Genomic DNA, 16,806 nt, shown 5'->3' with positions numbered 1-16,806 from the left:
TAGTTGATATCAGAACAACTTTCTCAGTCGCATCAATCTCCAGCGAAACAGTTTTTTTAATTAAAAAATTCAAAGAATATTCGAACTCTTTGCATATATAAGAAAAGAAAAGTAGCAAGAAATTATTCTGTATAAACAAAAATAAATAGAAGGAAAAGAGATGAATGTACGAAAATATAAATGATATTTTCGAAATATAAATAGAATTTTCTTCAAGTCTTGATTCATTTTGAAATGTATAAACAATAAAATAAGCAACTGTAATACCTACTATGAAATTTATCCAGATTATCCAGCATCTAACAAAGAGGAACCAATCTTTTGAGTTTAACTCTTCTTCTATTTCTAATACTTTATATATCTTTCCAAGTTTAGATAAGAGTTTCTTTTTGTTGAATTGAAAATGGTATAAAAAGAAAATAAGAATAAGTATTGTTATTAGAAAGTAAGAAAGAATAAGACAATTAATTACTGAAAATTCATATATCAACGTCGCCAACACATGACATACATAGCTAATTAGTGTTATCTTTGCACCTATCAACATGAATATGACATGCAACGAAAATCCATTGTTTAACTTCAGGCCAATGAAGTTCATACATGTTATCAATGGTTTCCATTTATTCTTCAAAACTGTAACTTGATGTTCGTTTTCTTTAAATTCCTTTTGATAAGGATGTATTTTTATGGAACTCATTTGCATACAGATTTTATTTCAGGCAACTAAAATTTAAAAAATACATTAAATTAGAATTTATAAATATTAAATTTAAATAATTCTTACTTAAAAATACATCAAACCTTCAATACAGTCACCTTCGAACAATAGTCACTTTTTTATGTTCCTATCAATAACCGTTGTTGAGAGGTTTGACTATATGTCTAATTTTGTTCAGAAGAAAACCTTTTCGTTTCTTCAGTGACTAATCACTATAAAATTTATAAATTATAAAAAATGTTATAAATGGACAAATACAAATAAAATTTGTGTTACATTCTTCTTACCCATAAAGACATAATTATGACACAACTAATGTTGGGCACAATCAAGCCCGCCTAACCGGGCGTGCAAGGCGTGCACCGCACGCGGGAGGCACGTCCAGGGGGCGGCAAATTGGTATTGCTGGCAAGCTCAGCGTAGGTAGTCGTAGTTAAACAGGGGCGGCATAATCGGTATTGCACACGGGCGCTCAAACAGTTAGCGGCGCTGCTGGGCACAAACGATTGTAAACGTCCGACTTATCGATTGTTTTTTCTTAGAATCAACAGAATCAGTCGAGTTTCTATAAATTTCACAGAAAAGGGGAAGAAAAATGCTAGAAAAGTCGTTAAGAAACTGTTATTATTTGATGGAAACATTGTTTTTGCTCAAATAATCAACTGATACAAAATAGATTATGCATATGTAGCGTTGCCTTATTCTATGAATCCAGTTCGTACAAAGTAATTAAAAATTTTACAAATTTCATTTCAACAAAATGCAAAATCTCTTAAATATATTTTTTTGACTTTTTCCCGAAAAATTAGATCAAATACATAAATGCATTTTGTATTTAAAAATTTATTTATTAAAAAAATAAGTACGGTATTTACGACATGGAATAAAATTTAAGAAATTCTTACTAAACTCAGCAGGAAAATAAAAACTTTCAATTTCCAAAGTACTTTGTATACGTGTTTGATGGGAAATGCATTACATTATCCCGTGAGTGATGTCGTGGAAAAGAAATTAATTTTGATAAATTGATCGACGTAAGTAAATAAAACTCTTAATATAAATAACCCATGATGTTTACCAAGAACTTCAGTTCTGTTTTAAATCAAATGAAAAATTAATGCAAACATTATTCTATGTGATTATAAAAGACAACTAAGTTTACATTAAAAAAATAATAATAACACGAGTAAAATAAGAGTGAACTTAATAGAAAATGAAATTAAAATGAATTTTATTCAAGGATCAATCAATAGAAGTTTTTTGTTTTATATTTTAAACTCTTATGTCCTATGGGTACTAAGAGATCATTTACTCCGTATCATTGTAGATACGGCCTATTGTGTGAGGTTCCAGGACAGATCGAAACAAAAATTTAATTTCAAATAAATTAGAAGCGAAAACGCTAATTCTATTGTCGAGTCGGATCAAAACTTATGTTAGTTACGTAAGAGGGGGCAGAAAAGAAAACTGTAAGGCCAGGAACACACGTGCGTAAAATTGTGTGGCAGAAAACTGAATCAGAAATCAGCTTTCAGTTCAGTTTCAGTTCTCTTTTATGCTAGAACACACATACGTAAAAATTCTGGCCGAATAGGAAACATCACTGCCACTAACAGTGCTAATTTTATTAATTTTTCCTCTCATATATCTATCCCTTTATACCTTCCATTTTTTCTCCGCTTCCTCTGCTATAATATAGAAAATTTAAATTAATACACTTGTATTCCGAATTCAAATAAAGAACGTGTGATTTAAACACTAGGCCTATATATCGATTCTACTAGACCTACCTGTTATTTAAAATTTTGCACCTGTAACCATCCGCAAACGTTGTTTAAATACATTGTCTTTATACGTGACACTGATGTTTACATATAGTGTTCATAGAGTATGTATCGACTGTTTAACAGTACGGACATACACCGAATAATATAGAATTAACTTTAATTGATTTGTGTCAGTTTTAGCCTTACCAGACCTTTTGCAAGAAACGGCAGAGACTGCGGATATGTGATAATGTATACTGCATAGATTTCCGGGGAAAATCCTTAAAGATCTTGAAGTCTTTTCTGATATTTTTTAGTCGGCTGAAGAGGGGCCTATGCAGCCCGAAACCTGCATAAACACAGGTGTACGTAATGACTGAAATAAATTTTTTGATAAACATTGCCAAGTGTCCGTGTACTTAACCTTATGGAGTTTATGAATCAACAGTTAATTAACTCGAAATTTTAAATGATAAATTATGAAAATCAACATGAAAATTTTGATTAATTTAAATGTCTACTAGGACATAATATCTATATCTAATATGTTATCAATAATAAAGATGATTTCATTGAATGAAAATGGAGAATCTTGTGTGAGTATAGTTTTTTAAAATTTTGCATTCCTATAAGACTTTTGGATGATTCTTTTTAATTAATGTTAAAGAATTTCTTTTTAAAAACACTTAATGCATATCTATAAATTTGAAGTATTATATTTTACTTTAGAATTATTGGGAATTTATTGTAGACATTCAACAGTAACATCTAGAATAATTGTATTTGGTTAAACATTTGACTATAATTTCAGAATTCAGAAAAGCAAGTAAAAGATGAACTTGACTTTTGAAAAAATTTCAATAATTTAAATTCTAGATTTCGAAAATGTAATTCATTATTTTCTAAAATGAAATATACTTGGAGTTTTATTAATTTGAATATTAAAGTTGATAAAACTCCAGAAAAGCAAGTGTAAATTATTTATGAAGATGTAATATTTTCTTTTTACATTATTTTCTATAACATGATGTTATTTTCACTTTCCAAATATGGCATATCCATCAATTATATGATATACCGTATTTTACGGACTATAAGACGCACCTTAATTTTTAAGCAATTTTCTTAAAAAAAATACCTCAAAGACGCTACGGACTATAAGACGCACTTGAATTTTGGAGGCAATTTTTCGAAGAAAAAAGTGCGTTTTATAGTCCGTAAAATACGGTAATCAAACATTTTTTTTTAAATTTAGTTATTCTCATAAAGTTTTTTCAGTGTTTAATGAAAATGAATTTTAAAAATTATATATTTTCGTTTCAGACTAGATACAGCAATTTGAAAATACAGTATCTTCATAAGCTCTTAGAGTCACATGCAACAAAATTACAACACATTATACATTTGCTGATTTCTCATCAATTGATATGGACAAGAAAGTATTTGGGCTTAGAGCAGATGGTCTTATTTTCCCTCAGTCAAGAAGAGGAGAGTCTTTTATGGATTTTCCAAAGACCGAAAAAGCAAAATTGACTTCGGGTACTCGTGGATCTGTCTTTCTGAGAAAATTTGCAGGATCCAAGGAACCGTATGCATTTTACAAAATTGCTGCGGAAGAATTTTATGCCAAAGTTACAAAAGAAGTTTTGAAAACAAGAAAATGTGATTGGACATTAAATCATTAGTGGGATGTCCAGAATAAATGCCTTCTGGGTGATTAACAGTTTGTTTACGTTCGTTCAATACGCTTAAATTGAAAGAAAAATACATTTATAATTTTTTTTCTGTTATAAGTACTTGTGTATTTATAATTGATGATAATAAGAGATAAATATCTTTTAAAACAAAATGTATAGAATTTAATTTGTACTTTTTGGTTTCCGATTAGCTGTATACAAACTTCCGACTTCGACCGGAAGTCACGTTATATCAATTCAAATATTTTTTCTTGAACTGAGTTAGATAATTGACTGGCATGACTGGATTGTTAACAGGAAAAGTATGATGTACGGGGGCGAGATACTACTAAAATCGAGAATATATATTTTAAATTAAATAAACTTTAAATATGATTAAAAATTGCAGCCTGGAATTGCGACGATATCATAATAAATGTAATTTCGACATTAGAATCAAATTTCGAGACAAATTAAGCGAAAGATTAGATTGATATTATTTTAAAAATTTTCATTGGATACTTTGTTTATTCGGATGTAATTTAATATAAAAAAGTCTTCCGATTGCGAGAATTTAATTTTAATCAGTACCAGTACTACTTTATTTAATTTTTAAAATGTAAATAAAACACATTCGACCAATATTAATAATCTATATACGTGATGTTTCATTTCTTTTACTTTTTCAACGTCTTGTGAGCATTAAAGTTTATTATTCAAAATATGTCTGATCCTCTTGTTTTACCATGCAATGACTCCAGACTGGCAAGTTCTTCAAAGACATTAAAATTCCTCTTACAAAAATGTTTAACTGTGCAACATCAGACATGTCCGTTGATTCATCCAAAGCTAGAGAAAAGAAAGTACAAGAATGGACAAGGTCTTCCAATTGCTGGGATTTTGTTTTGTTTTGTTGGGAAAATTTGTTTTGTTAAAATCTTTTTTTTTAAATCATGCCTAAATATTACGTAAGATAGGAAAGGGGGGAGGAAATTATTAGAACAAATTTAATCATTTGAATTTCACATTTGACAAATGAACGTAAAAAAGAACGATTTTCGTAAAAGTATTATACAGTCGGATATATCTACGTAGAGTACCGTATGAAATCACGACAGATGAGATTGAGCAGAAACTAAATGAATATGGATAAGTTAAGAAAGTTGAAACAGAATATTATATGCCGACGTTGAAAATATTGAATGGAACCAGGATAGTGTCTTTGGTAATGCGAAAGGAAGTGTCTAATTTTATTGACATTAGGGGATGCAGAATAAGAGCAGATTACAAAGGAGTACGATGGTTATGCGGCAACTGCCTGGGGAGAGGGCATAAACTGAAAGAGTGCCCCAGTATAAAATGTTTCTTGTGTGGAGAAATCGGACATAGACGTCGAAAGTGCGTGAAGGAGACTGAGAAAGGAAATAGACCAAGAGAAAAAGAGGAGAACGAGCACGGAAAAGAGGGCGGTCTGGTGATAGAGGGACCGAAGACGGGAAAGAGCTAGAGGAGGAAAGCAAGCAAAAGAGAGTCAGGGAAAGCTCAGGAAGTGAGAAACAGGAGGCGAAAGTAGCGATGAAAGAAAACGAGAGCGGTGACACTGAAAGACAGGGTGTAGGCAAAAACAGAGGACGGTTTAAAATGTCTGCGGAGATGCGGAAGAAGTGGAGGGAATCGAGACAGGAGTCGTGGCTGACAGTATTTGACCTGAAGTTTGGGGGACAAGCTTACAGGAAATCTTTACCTGAGTTGCAGGAAGAGGGATGGACGGCTGCGGACTTTGCGATTTGGAGTGAAGTGTTCGCTTCATGATGGTGCTATGGCTGCCAGAGTCTCGTTGGTGAAGATTACTCTGCACCACAATTGTTGGCACTGAGAACGAGATCAGCTTGGAACTTGGATCTGTCTGTTCTCTCTGATTGCTAGAAGGAGTCCTGGTCCTGGCGTACGTTTAATAACCTGTTTAATATATAATAGAAGTATGTTTATAGATATAATTAACTTTTTAAAATGATTTAATTATTGTATGTAAAACAATATCTGTTACAGCACATACACATTACTTACCATTAATGAAACTTTTGAGCCTGTTTGGATTTCGCTAGTTTTTTAATGTTTGGTGTTAAATTTGTTACTGAGAGCAGCAGAGAATTCTTCAAATTTGAATCAGTTATTCGCGATCTTGTTTTACTTTTAATCAATTTCATTGATGAAAATGCTTGTTCACATCTGAATGTCGTTCCAAAGGGACATATATAATTTTTTGCAAATTTTCTTAGCTCTGGAAAATGTTTACATGGTCGTCAGAAATTAATTATGTCAGATGCATTTTGATCTGGAAAAAGCTCATCAGATTTGCTTTTTAAGAATGAATTTGTTTTTAATGCTCTTGCTCTAATTTTATTCACGCATTTAATAACCGGTAACATAACATATTGCATATTTAAAGTTTTGGCACACAGTGTCTTTTGATGTATAATGCAATGATATTTTAGTATAGGACGATTTTAAAAATGTTTAAGCAAAGTTACGGTGCCATTGACTTTACCTATCATTGACGGTGCTCGTCACTACACACACTAATGGGTTTGTTACAATCTAATTTTAGATTTTCTAGGCATGATTTTACTTTTTCAAATATGTCTGATCCTCTTGCTTTACCATGCAATGACTCCAGACTGGCAAGTTCTTCAAAGACATTAAAATTATCATCAATTCCTCTTACAAAAATGTTTAACTGTGCAACATCAGACATGTCCGTTGATTCATCCAAAGCTAGAGAAAAGAAAGTACAAGAATGGACAAGGTCTTCCAATTGCTGGGATTTTGTTTTGTTTTGTTGGGAAAATTTGTTTTGTTAAAATCTTTTTTTTTAAATCATGCCTAAATATTACGTAAGATAGGAAAGAGGAGGGGAATCAAAGAAAATATTACGGTTTCTTATACAAGGGTGGGTGGGGGTCTAGAATGGCCGAAATCGCCCTTACGTAATTTATGGACGGCCCCTAACTTTATTATCAAGTATAAGGGGATTAATAGATACGGGGGCTGAAAGAACAGTGGCGATGGAGGAACTGGTGAGTTGGGCAAGGAATGAACGTTGTGTAATTGATAAGGAAGCATACATCAGAGGCATATCGGGGAAGGTCATCCACAGCAACAAGTCAATGGTAGTGAGGATAGGCAGAAGAATATTGGAGTTAGAGATTCCAGGTGTAAAATTTCCCGAAGGGACTGAATACGATGTCATAATAGCTATGGACATCATCAGTAGCCATCTTGAATTATTCATAAGACCGGTTTTGGATTTCAGAGAATTAAGGGGCAACTGTGAGTTCGGTATAAGCATTAACGAAGAGGTTGTCCATGATGAGCAGGTTTGGGATGTAAACCATCTTGAGGAAGGTGTCAGAGAGAAGGTGTTGGGGGTTTCACAGAAATACCCTTTGGTTGTTGCTAGAAAAATCACGGATATCTCGGGTTCCCGGAACTACGTACACCACGTTAAGCTCACTTCTGAAAAACCGCTTAAACATTTTTTTCTAAATTGTTGTTTTCTTTAGTCTCCGGCCCTAATTAAAAATAATTTGTATGTATTTATATGCGAAGTTATATCCCGACTTACGCGAATTCGACTTACGCGGTTATCGCTCAGTCCCACCTATCACGTAAGTTCGGGGTATTACTGTATTTTGCTTCCATTTATATAGAATTGGCATGTTTTGTTATAATTCCATAATAACGAAAGTTATTTTTTCTGTTAGAAGGATAAAACATTAACTTATTCACGTGGCTAGATCATGGCTTGGTACCCTATTCTCTGGGTTTCACTTAATGTTTTTAAATCATGACTATTGGGGCATCTTCGGCAGTGTTGCCGATCTTGTTCCTGATCCTGTTTTGCTATGGTTTGATTTGGCCACAAACAACAAGCAGAAGAAATAACTGGATCCCCATACAAAGCCACACTAGAAGCCAAGGCTAAAGTTAAAAAATCAGGAACTTGCAGAAGAGCAATGGATTTGGAGAAATCGGATTCGAAGTTCACTGGAGAAAAGGGGCAGAAAAGTCCTAAAAAACCGGAAAATGACGATGAAAAGACATTGCATATATTGCAATGAGCAATATGGAACTACTCAGGAAACATTCTGGTAGACAATAAACAACACTTTTCTTTCAGTTTACAGCAGTATTTGTTACACAAAATTTAACTTATTCTTAATGTGCCGAAGTTGCCCCGTCCTCCCCTATATATACACGTAATGCACTTTATTAAACTCTTGATGTAAGAAGCAACACTAAACTTATCAGTAAATTATTAACTTCTAAGGTGATTAGCGAAGATTATTTTTTGTTTTTATAAATTTTATAACTAGTTCTTATATATTATATAAATATATCGCACGTGTAACTCGTGACTAGATACTTTATACTGAATATTTCAAATTTTTACTTTAAACATGTAAGGTAAAATAGGTAATTTGTAGATGTTTTCTAGCGAGATTAAAATATGATATTTTGGGGAAAGTTAAAAATAAGTTTGATAATTATTATAAAATTAAATATATTTAAGTATGAAATATATCCAACTATCGATAAATATATTACGTGTCGTAAATACTGCCAATCAATGCAGCGGACGACTTTCTTGCCAACATTACTAGACACATGTAGTCGCAAAGTAGGCGCTTAGAAGCCATTCTAATGTAGAGCTGAATGGCTTGTACTGAACATGTCTATAAGCTACACTTTTTCTTATTATTTCCTAAACAATAGAATATAACAACAGTATATGTTTATTAGAGGGTTAGTTTGCATTTGTATCAAGTAATATCATATATGTAATTGTGAAATAATGTTTTTGTTGTTTAACGTTTATTATCCGGTCGTCCCTTTATGTAAACAATTAAATATGAATTTGTGGACGATCTTTTCCCTATCTATTCATACAGTTAACTGCTTTGCAAGAAACAACAACGTTACCAAAAAATTTTCTTGAACTTTATAAAATTTCCAGAACCATAACCGAGTATCGTGCATTGTTTGGCCAGGATATATGACACGATCTGTATAACTTTATACACCAAATACTAGTCTCGCAACGAACACCAGATATAACTAATCTCACTACCCGACTTCACTTCTGTAATCTTTCCTAGCAAACCAATTAGCAGTCACACCAGAGTATATAGAACTCAATGGTGCGTACTGAAATTTCTCTGTATATTTTTCTGTTCTTTCCGTGATAAAAATGTTCCCTTTAAATTTGAAACTCCTTCTCTGGAATGGAAGCCAAGTGGCTCTCTGTTAAGAATCACTGTTTTAGAATTTTATTGAATTAGAATTGAATTTACTATCGATAGCAATTCCATTGGTATAAGACAAATACATAGTTTTCGAGAATAAATTACCCGGAAAGATGTCTAAAAGTGTACATTTTCGGGGATAAGATACAAAGTTTCAGAATGCACGTGCTTGGCGCACACTATTCTTTTTAAATTGAATGAATCCTCCGCTTTCTGAAAAGTGCCGTGTTATACATTCATCTGTTCATTCTTTCTATACTCATATGTGTAAATCTAGGAATTCTAGGCATTTCTGGATATAAATTCAATTAAAAATATGAAAAGTAATAATATTTTATTATTTAAATAGTTGATCTTTCTTCTATTTTTCTGTGGCAACACTATCAACGAACATCTGGCAACTGTAAACAAATGTAATCCAAAATGGCGACTTATAGAGGACAAATCGGTCCGAATTCGGTAAGATTAGTAATTATTATTGATTATATTTTATAGTATTGTATAAGATAAACATAACGATATGTTATTATTATTATTATATATTTGAAACAAGACGTTAATTATATTTATTTTGGTTTTAAGGGAGCCGAAATAATTGACATTCCTGAAAATGTTTACACTGGTAATTAAATCTTTTCAAATTCAAATTTATGATTAATTTTAAATATGAAGTAGATATTTATTTTTAAAAATATTTTAATATATTCGCTAAAGGCAAATTTTGTTGCAGCTATTGTTTACTATATGTTTGGATATATTATTTCCATCATATATCTGTCAATGGGCAGTAATTATTATGTTTATTAATGATGTAATGGAAATGATAAATTTATGTTGATAATATATGGTATATGTGGCCCAATTCAAGCTCTGAATGATATGTTTGGGACCATAACAGAGCCGTAAGTATACTCGTACGACCTAAAAAGTCAAAGGAACCATACCTCTACAAGCAACCCTGTTAAGTTCTTTTTCTGCCATCGGCCTCGGCATGTGGCCGATAATTCGATAAGCAGTCGTTATCAATCTTAAGCTATGCTTCGGCCGGTGCAGTGGCCAAGGTGGTAAGGGTGTCGGCCTGCTTCTCTCGAGAGCTGGGATCAAATTTGGGCAGAAAATTTTAGGAATGGGCAGTTTAAGGTAGATATGTCATATTCCATCTGTCAGACTCAGAATGGGAACAGAGATCATCTCTGTTCCCATTCTGAGTCTGGCTGAACTCATAATGGGTCTAGAAAGATCATCTTAGTGCATGCGGGATGGAAAAAGACAAAAATGAACACAATGCTTTAAACCAGTGGTGTCCAACCTTTTTGTTTCTCTGGGCCACATTGGAAGAAGTCATGGAGTTTTGGGTCACAAGTATATTGTGGCCTAATCCTTAAATATACTTGTATATTTAAGGATTATAGTAATAAGTATTAAAACTTTATCACAAAAAGTATATTTTAAAAAATTACTTCTACAGACACTTAATTTTTACTTAGAAATAGATAAATTCATTTATTATAAAGAAGACAAACAAAAATTTATTTGAAAAACACAAATATTTGTTTTATTTGGGCCTCTAATTAATAAAAAACAACAAAACACTATTTTAAAGTGCTTTTTTATTCAACTAATATATTTATAAATAATATGGAGCCCAAAAAATAGCTAATGTGCCAAATGATATTTTTTACACCAAACTAAAAAAAGGGTAGCCAAATCTTGCAATGCTGGAAGGAATATTAAATAAAGCTGAAATTGGGAGTCAAAGGATTATAGACCCAAACTCGGGGAAAGGAGAGAAAGGCGAAAAGATAAAGAAGTGAGAAAGGTTGGAAAATTAAGGGTCAATGTTTGCATAACAGAACGTCTGTTTAACCTTTCTCGCTTCTTTATCTTTTCGCCTTTCTCTCCTTTCCTCGAATTTGGGTCTATAATCCTTTGAGACCCAATTCCAGCTTTATCTTTATTTAATATTCCTCATTCACATATTTCCAAGTATTTGAAAATATTTCCTTTCAACTCAAAAATAAAATATGTATAAAGGTTTATGGCTTCATGAAACTTCTTTTTGAGGTTTATGCCATTGAAATAAATAAATAAATAATAATAAAATTTGTTGGTTTTGTTTACATATTTATTGGGCCACATGCGACCCGTGGGCCACGGGTTAGACACCTCTGCTTTAAACATTAAATGTTAATTGTTTTAATTGTTATTTGTTCACAGTAGCTTAAAATGCTGGCATTAGGCTATCTATTATTAAAGTTAGTAGCAAAAACAATATTGGATGAATTATATATTAATTAATAATAATTATAATTAACTAGGTATTTTCTAGGAAAACAAAACTGAGCTTTATGGCATAAAAAACTAGAACTGTGGGTTTAAAACCAATCTAACTCTAAATTAAAAAATTGTTGTAGAGAACAATGTAAATTGAAAGAACCAGAAACTTGTTTGATATCTAACACTGGATCAGCTTACAGCCAGCAATCAGCAATGCCGAGTTGTACAATACGTATTTGCAAAAAATCATTTTTAGTGGTTGTGCAATTGCTTTACACTTTGATCACAGATGAAACACTTTCCGACTTATGAAGAGTTCTGCTTACACTCTGCTCAATAAATCTTCAAGTTGTACATTTTTAATATTAGAATCAATGAAACTAAAATTTTTTCTAACTGTAGTCTTATTCACTTATCCTGCTTAATGTTATTAGTTTAAGTTTCAAAATGATCATAATAAGCAAGGCTTACTGTATTTCTTTACAAATTTTCAAAACTTAATACTATCTTATGGACTTAGCACAAGTAACGTTTACAGTCAGACTTGTGGTAATCATAGTCACAAACATAGTAGTACCAAAACTATACAGACTCATTATCTAGATATGGGGCTTTGCTACATCACATGACACTTCTCTATATTTTTAATGGATTAATAAGTTCATTCATTATTCAAAATAATGTAATAATACTTTTTATATATTACTTTACACTCATTTGAATTAAATAAGTATTGTTGTTTTTCTAAACATTTTTTATCTTTTAATATCATATAAACATGCCACAGAAGGCTGTATCATTGTTAACAAAACAGCAAAATGATAACTTTGTTTTATAGCAAAAGTAATAATGATAATATTTTTATTAAACTACTGTCTACCTAAGTGCATTGTGGATTATATATTGATGTTTGTCCACTGCTTAACTAGCAGCATTACATATTTAAAAAAAAAAAACATTTATTTTGATACGACACTTGCTTTCTGCTTCTGAATGAACTTCTGATGGTAAAAAAGAAGGCAGAAGTTTATTTTAATAAAATTGTAGCTTGATGAAGGTTGCTCAGAGCAATACAAAATGTTTTTTAGCTAGTTATGCACAGTTTCAGTTAATAGAGTGTGTATTTCATTAGTAGAGCATATTCTATTATAATGTTCTACTAATGAAATGCTTTATAATGATGCTGAGCTATAACTAATTTAGTATGGTTATAACTAGGCATAGCAAAATTGTAAAACAACTGGTAAAATATATCATTTATACCAGGGGTGGCCAGACTCTTTAGAACTTGAGCCATATATTGAAAACAGAATTCGTTGAAGAGCCGCATATACCTATATACATATTTTTCCACAGCAATTCATTTAAATATTTATAAAAAAACAACACTTTAGCTATTATTTTATTTTATATTATGTTTTATAATACAATATAATTTTTTTTAATAATAAATAAATTATAATTGCCGTATTAAGTAGCATAATCTAAATTTAAAAACCAAAAAATGCTAAAACGTTTCCTAGTTTCAATTGTCAATAAGGAAATATAAATTTCAAAACTATTAGCGTTATAGAAATTGTTATTCATTATATATTCATTTTTAATGTTGATTTGGATAAATAAGCATTATAATTATTTTTTTCTATTAATGTTTTTACGTATTATGATATTTAATAAATATTACATTTATTTTTCAATAAATAATGTATAACGTTGCCATATTTTGACTTTTTTATTTCAAACAATATATTATTTATTTTATATTATCCAGGAATCATACATAAAAAATAATAAAAGCAAAATTAAAATAAAAACAAATTTGGTATAAATTTAAGTATCTTGCAGTGAGCCACAAGTATACTAGAAAAGAGCCGCATGTGGCTCAAGAGCCACAGTTTGGCCATCGTGGATTTATACTATCAGAAAATGTTATTTCTGAATATTTTAAAAAGATTTGTTTTTAAAATATTCTTGCACTTTTTATTTTTGAAATTATTCACACACATTAAAAGATGTAATTCTCATAAAAAAGTTTTAATTTTGTTATTTTTTATTGATAAATGCTTTTTCAGAGATACATTATATAAGACCTTTGTAATTATTATGTTTTTCATAAATAAATGATTTAGACTAACCTGCATTATGTGATCTTTAATTTAGGGGATTTACACTTTAGCCTGTTCTACATATTCTCCCTGGTTCATTGGGTGCCAGGTTGAAGGAATGGGGCAAGTAAAGGAGCACAGTGAAACCCAGTGACTCAGCTCAGCTGCAGTCCATTGGGTGATATGTGGTGTCCATGCATTGTCAAGCAATAGCAACACATTCTGAGGCTACTTTCCTTTGTGACATCGTTGGATTTTGTACCTCAATGTTTGTAGAAAGATACAATAGCAGTCACTGTGATGTCATTCTCTATAGCAGCCATTCACCATGATTATGCCCATCATCCCAAAACACTGTTCTTTCTGTTACCCAGCCAATGATGTAAGGTGAATTTCTTTGGTGTGGGACTTCCTGTATACTTCCATTGTTTTGGCTGTTGTTTGATTTCAGGTGTGTAGTAATAAAGCCATGATTCCCTCACTAGCCAAGATGACAGGTCACTAGTCATGCAAAAAACATATCTGGGTCTGCATCATGTAATGTCAGCATTTACAATTGTAAAATGTTTTTAAAATGTTCCTGCTTACATGGTCTAAAACAGTACACAGATTCTTTATAACACAACAACAAATTTGAACTTTAATTTCTCCACTAGCGAGCAACACTCAGGCACCCGACAATTAATTTAATCACAAGACTAGTTCTTTACTAGCCACACAGCTACACACACTGGTCAACACTGACCCGACACACCAAAGGGAATGCACCATTTCTCCCTCTCTAGGTGGGAAAATCTCACTCTGCATTCTTAAGTCTACAGTTACATAACACACCTGACACATGTTACAATTTTGTTTAATTGAATATCGAACTTAACAACATTGCATATAAACTCTCATATCCTTTTGTTGTTGATTCAAAGCATGTGTACCCAAGCACACACTAAAAATGACTTTTTAAAATGTGCCTGATGATGGTCATTCAAAATGACTGAAAATATTAACAATTTGTTAATTTTTAAATATATTGTTGGTTTTAAATAAAAGGTTTTGACTTTAGTTTTTGTTTCATTTTCTCAGTTGTATATTTAACTTACTTTATTTATCTTCATTTTTGCAAAATTAGTCACAAATATTTATCATTAGCAAAGTAAGCAAAATGCTTAGTAACTGGAAGCCCCCTGGACAATGTGGTCAGATTTATCATCAGATTTATTTTGGAATAAACTATGCACTCCAACTTTTTGTCATGACTTTTTTGGGAAAAAAGTGCATGGATTATTCAAGTAAATATGATATTTTATTGCCATATTGGTGCATACATGGTTCTTGAGCGAGATGTAAAATTTTCCCATTTAAAATGTTTCTATTTAAGAAAGTTCTCAACTAAGTAGACTGAAATCTGTGTTTACACCCATAAAATGGGCTTGCTTAAAAAGTTTTTTTAACTGCAACCTGTCAAAAACTTTGTACATTTAATTGCATATGGAACAGAAAACAATCACATTAGGACAAAAAATTTTGAGTTGTTTCATGTACAACTTTGAGTTACTTTGAACAAGGATTTTACAATTTTCTTACATGTTATCTGGCAACAGTGTTTGCAACAGCAAGTTCTGAAAAGCACTCTCAGTTCATGTGTAATAATGGAAATCATAAACAAATTTTAGTGATTTTCATGAGAATCATAAAATATATTTTTTTAATGTAAAAAAATGAATGAAACAAGTTACATTGGACAATTATGAAAGCAAATAGATATATAAGACCAATTTACTATAGAGTATTATTTGTAGAGTATTATTGAATTAATATGGATTATTGAAAGAAAGGTATATTATTTTCATTTCTGCTTAAGAAGTTTTTAAATTGGTATTTTTAACCAAGTTCTACTGTCTATATTTATATTCTAGTTACTTGAATATGCTTTAAACAATATATTGAAGAGAGCAATTATATTTAAATGTAATTATTTTAACATGCACTTTATATTTATATAATGTTTTGAAGTTAGTGGAAAATTGTTACTTTTTTTCTGATAAATTAAATATTATAAATACCTTATAATAAAAATTTGGTTTTAGAGAAAAATTAGAGAAATCTTTATTGCATTGAAATGTAAACGAGTCAAAAGTTGTATAATGAAATATTTTTTGCATAATTTAGATGAATGTTCCATTCATTCATTTACATCATGCCTATGTATGACATAACATCCTTTATTGATAGATAACTTATTTTTTGCATGTAGTTTTTGTAGTTAACAGATTAATATTTCTTAAATATCTGCTACAAATGTGATGTAATTCTTTGTCACAGAATAATTTGTGAATATCTATCATATCAATTTTGCCAAACTATTATTCAATATTTATAACTATTGTATGTTAAGAAATGTGTTATTTTCATAAATTATATATTAAAATTTTATTGGTAATGAGATAAGGTTATTCTGTTGAATGCAAGTTATACAGCGTCAAAATTTAAATTTTATGGAAATATTAATCTATATAATAATTTAATTAGAAAGATTCCTGTAATATTCCTAGCAACAATTTCAATTGCATTAATTAATAATTGCAATAATTCCTAGCAACAATTTAGAATTGTTTGTTTATAATTTAACAGTTATCATTATTTTTTTTCTGTAAATCTAGACTCCTTAAATGATAATTTTAATTCAACAGAAATTCAATTTACCATTTAAGAATTTAAAATTCAATTTCAGATTAATGTTTCTGAAGCTGTTTCAGTCCATTTCAGATTGACAAACATTCAATCTAAAAAATATCTGTTCTAGAACTGATAGATTGATAATAGCGCATAAATAATCTGTAAATTATATTTTGAGTTCTTACAAGATAAGCTGAATTTATAGAATTAAAATTTTATACATATGATTTATATCTATATTAATATTCAAAAATATTTAATGTTTGATTTTGTTAAATTTTT

The 16,806-nt window shown here is 30.7% G+C and overlaps 1 protein-coding gene across 1 annotated transcript in view; it reads left to right on the top strand.

Annotated features, from left to right (window-relative positions):
- Window positions 1-9,824: 9,824 nt before the first annotated feature.
- The window catches only part of LOC136976564 (protein YIPF3-like), a 43,781-nt gene continuing 36,799 nt past the window's right edge, over window positions 9,825-16,806 (top strand). The window contains exons 1-2 of the mRNA XM_067271897.1: window positions 9,825-9,928; window positions 10,052-10,091. Of these exons, the coding sequence (XP_067127998.1) occupies window positions 9,893-9,928; window positions 10,052-10,091 (76 nt within the window). The 5' untranslated portion in view covers window positions 9,825-9,892. The remainder of the gene's footprint in view (window positions 9,929-10,051; window positions 10,092-16,806) is intronic.

This window comes from Centruroides vittatus, unplaced genomic scaffold (assembly GCF_030686945.1).
Source record: "Centruroides vittatus isolate TY-2023 unplaced genomic scaffold, ASM3068694v2 contig_401, whole genome shotgun sequence".
NCBI classification, from domain to species: Eukaryota; Metazoa; Arthropoda; class Arachnida; order Scorpiones; family Buthidae; genus Centruroides; species Centruroides vittatus.
Note: the sequence above shows the minus strand (reverse complement) of the source record. Positions and strands in the feature narration are given on the sequence as shown.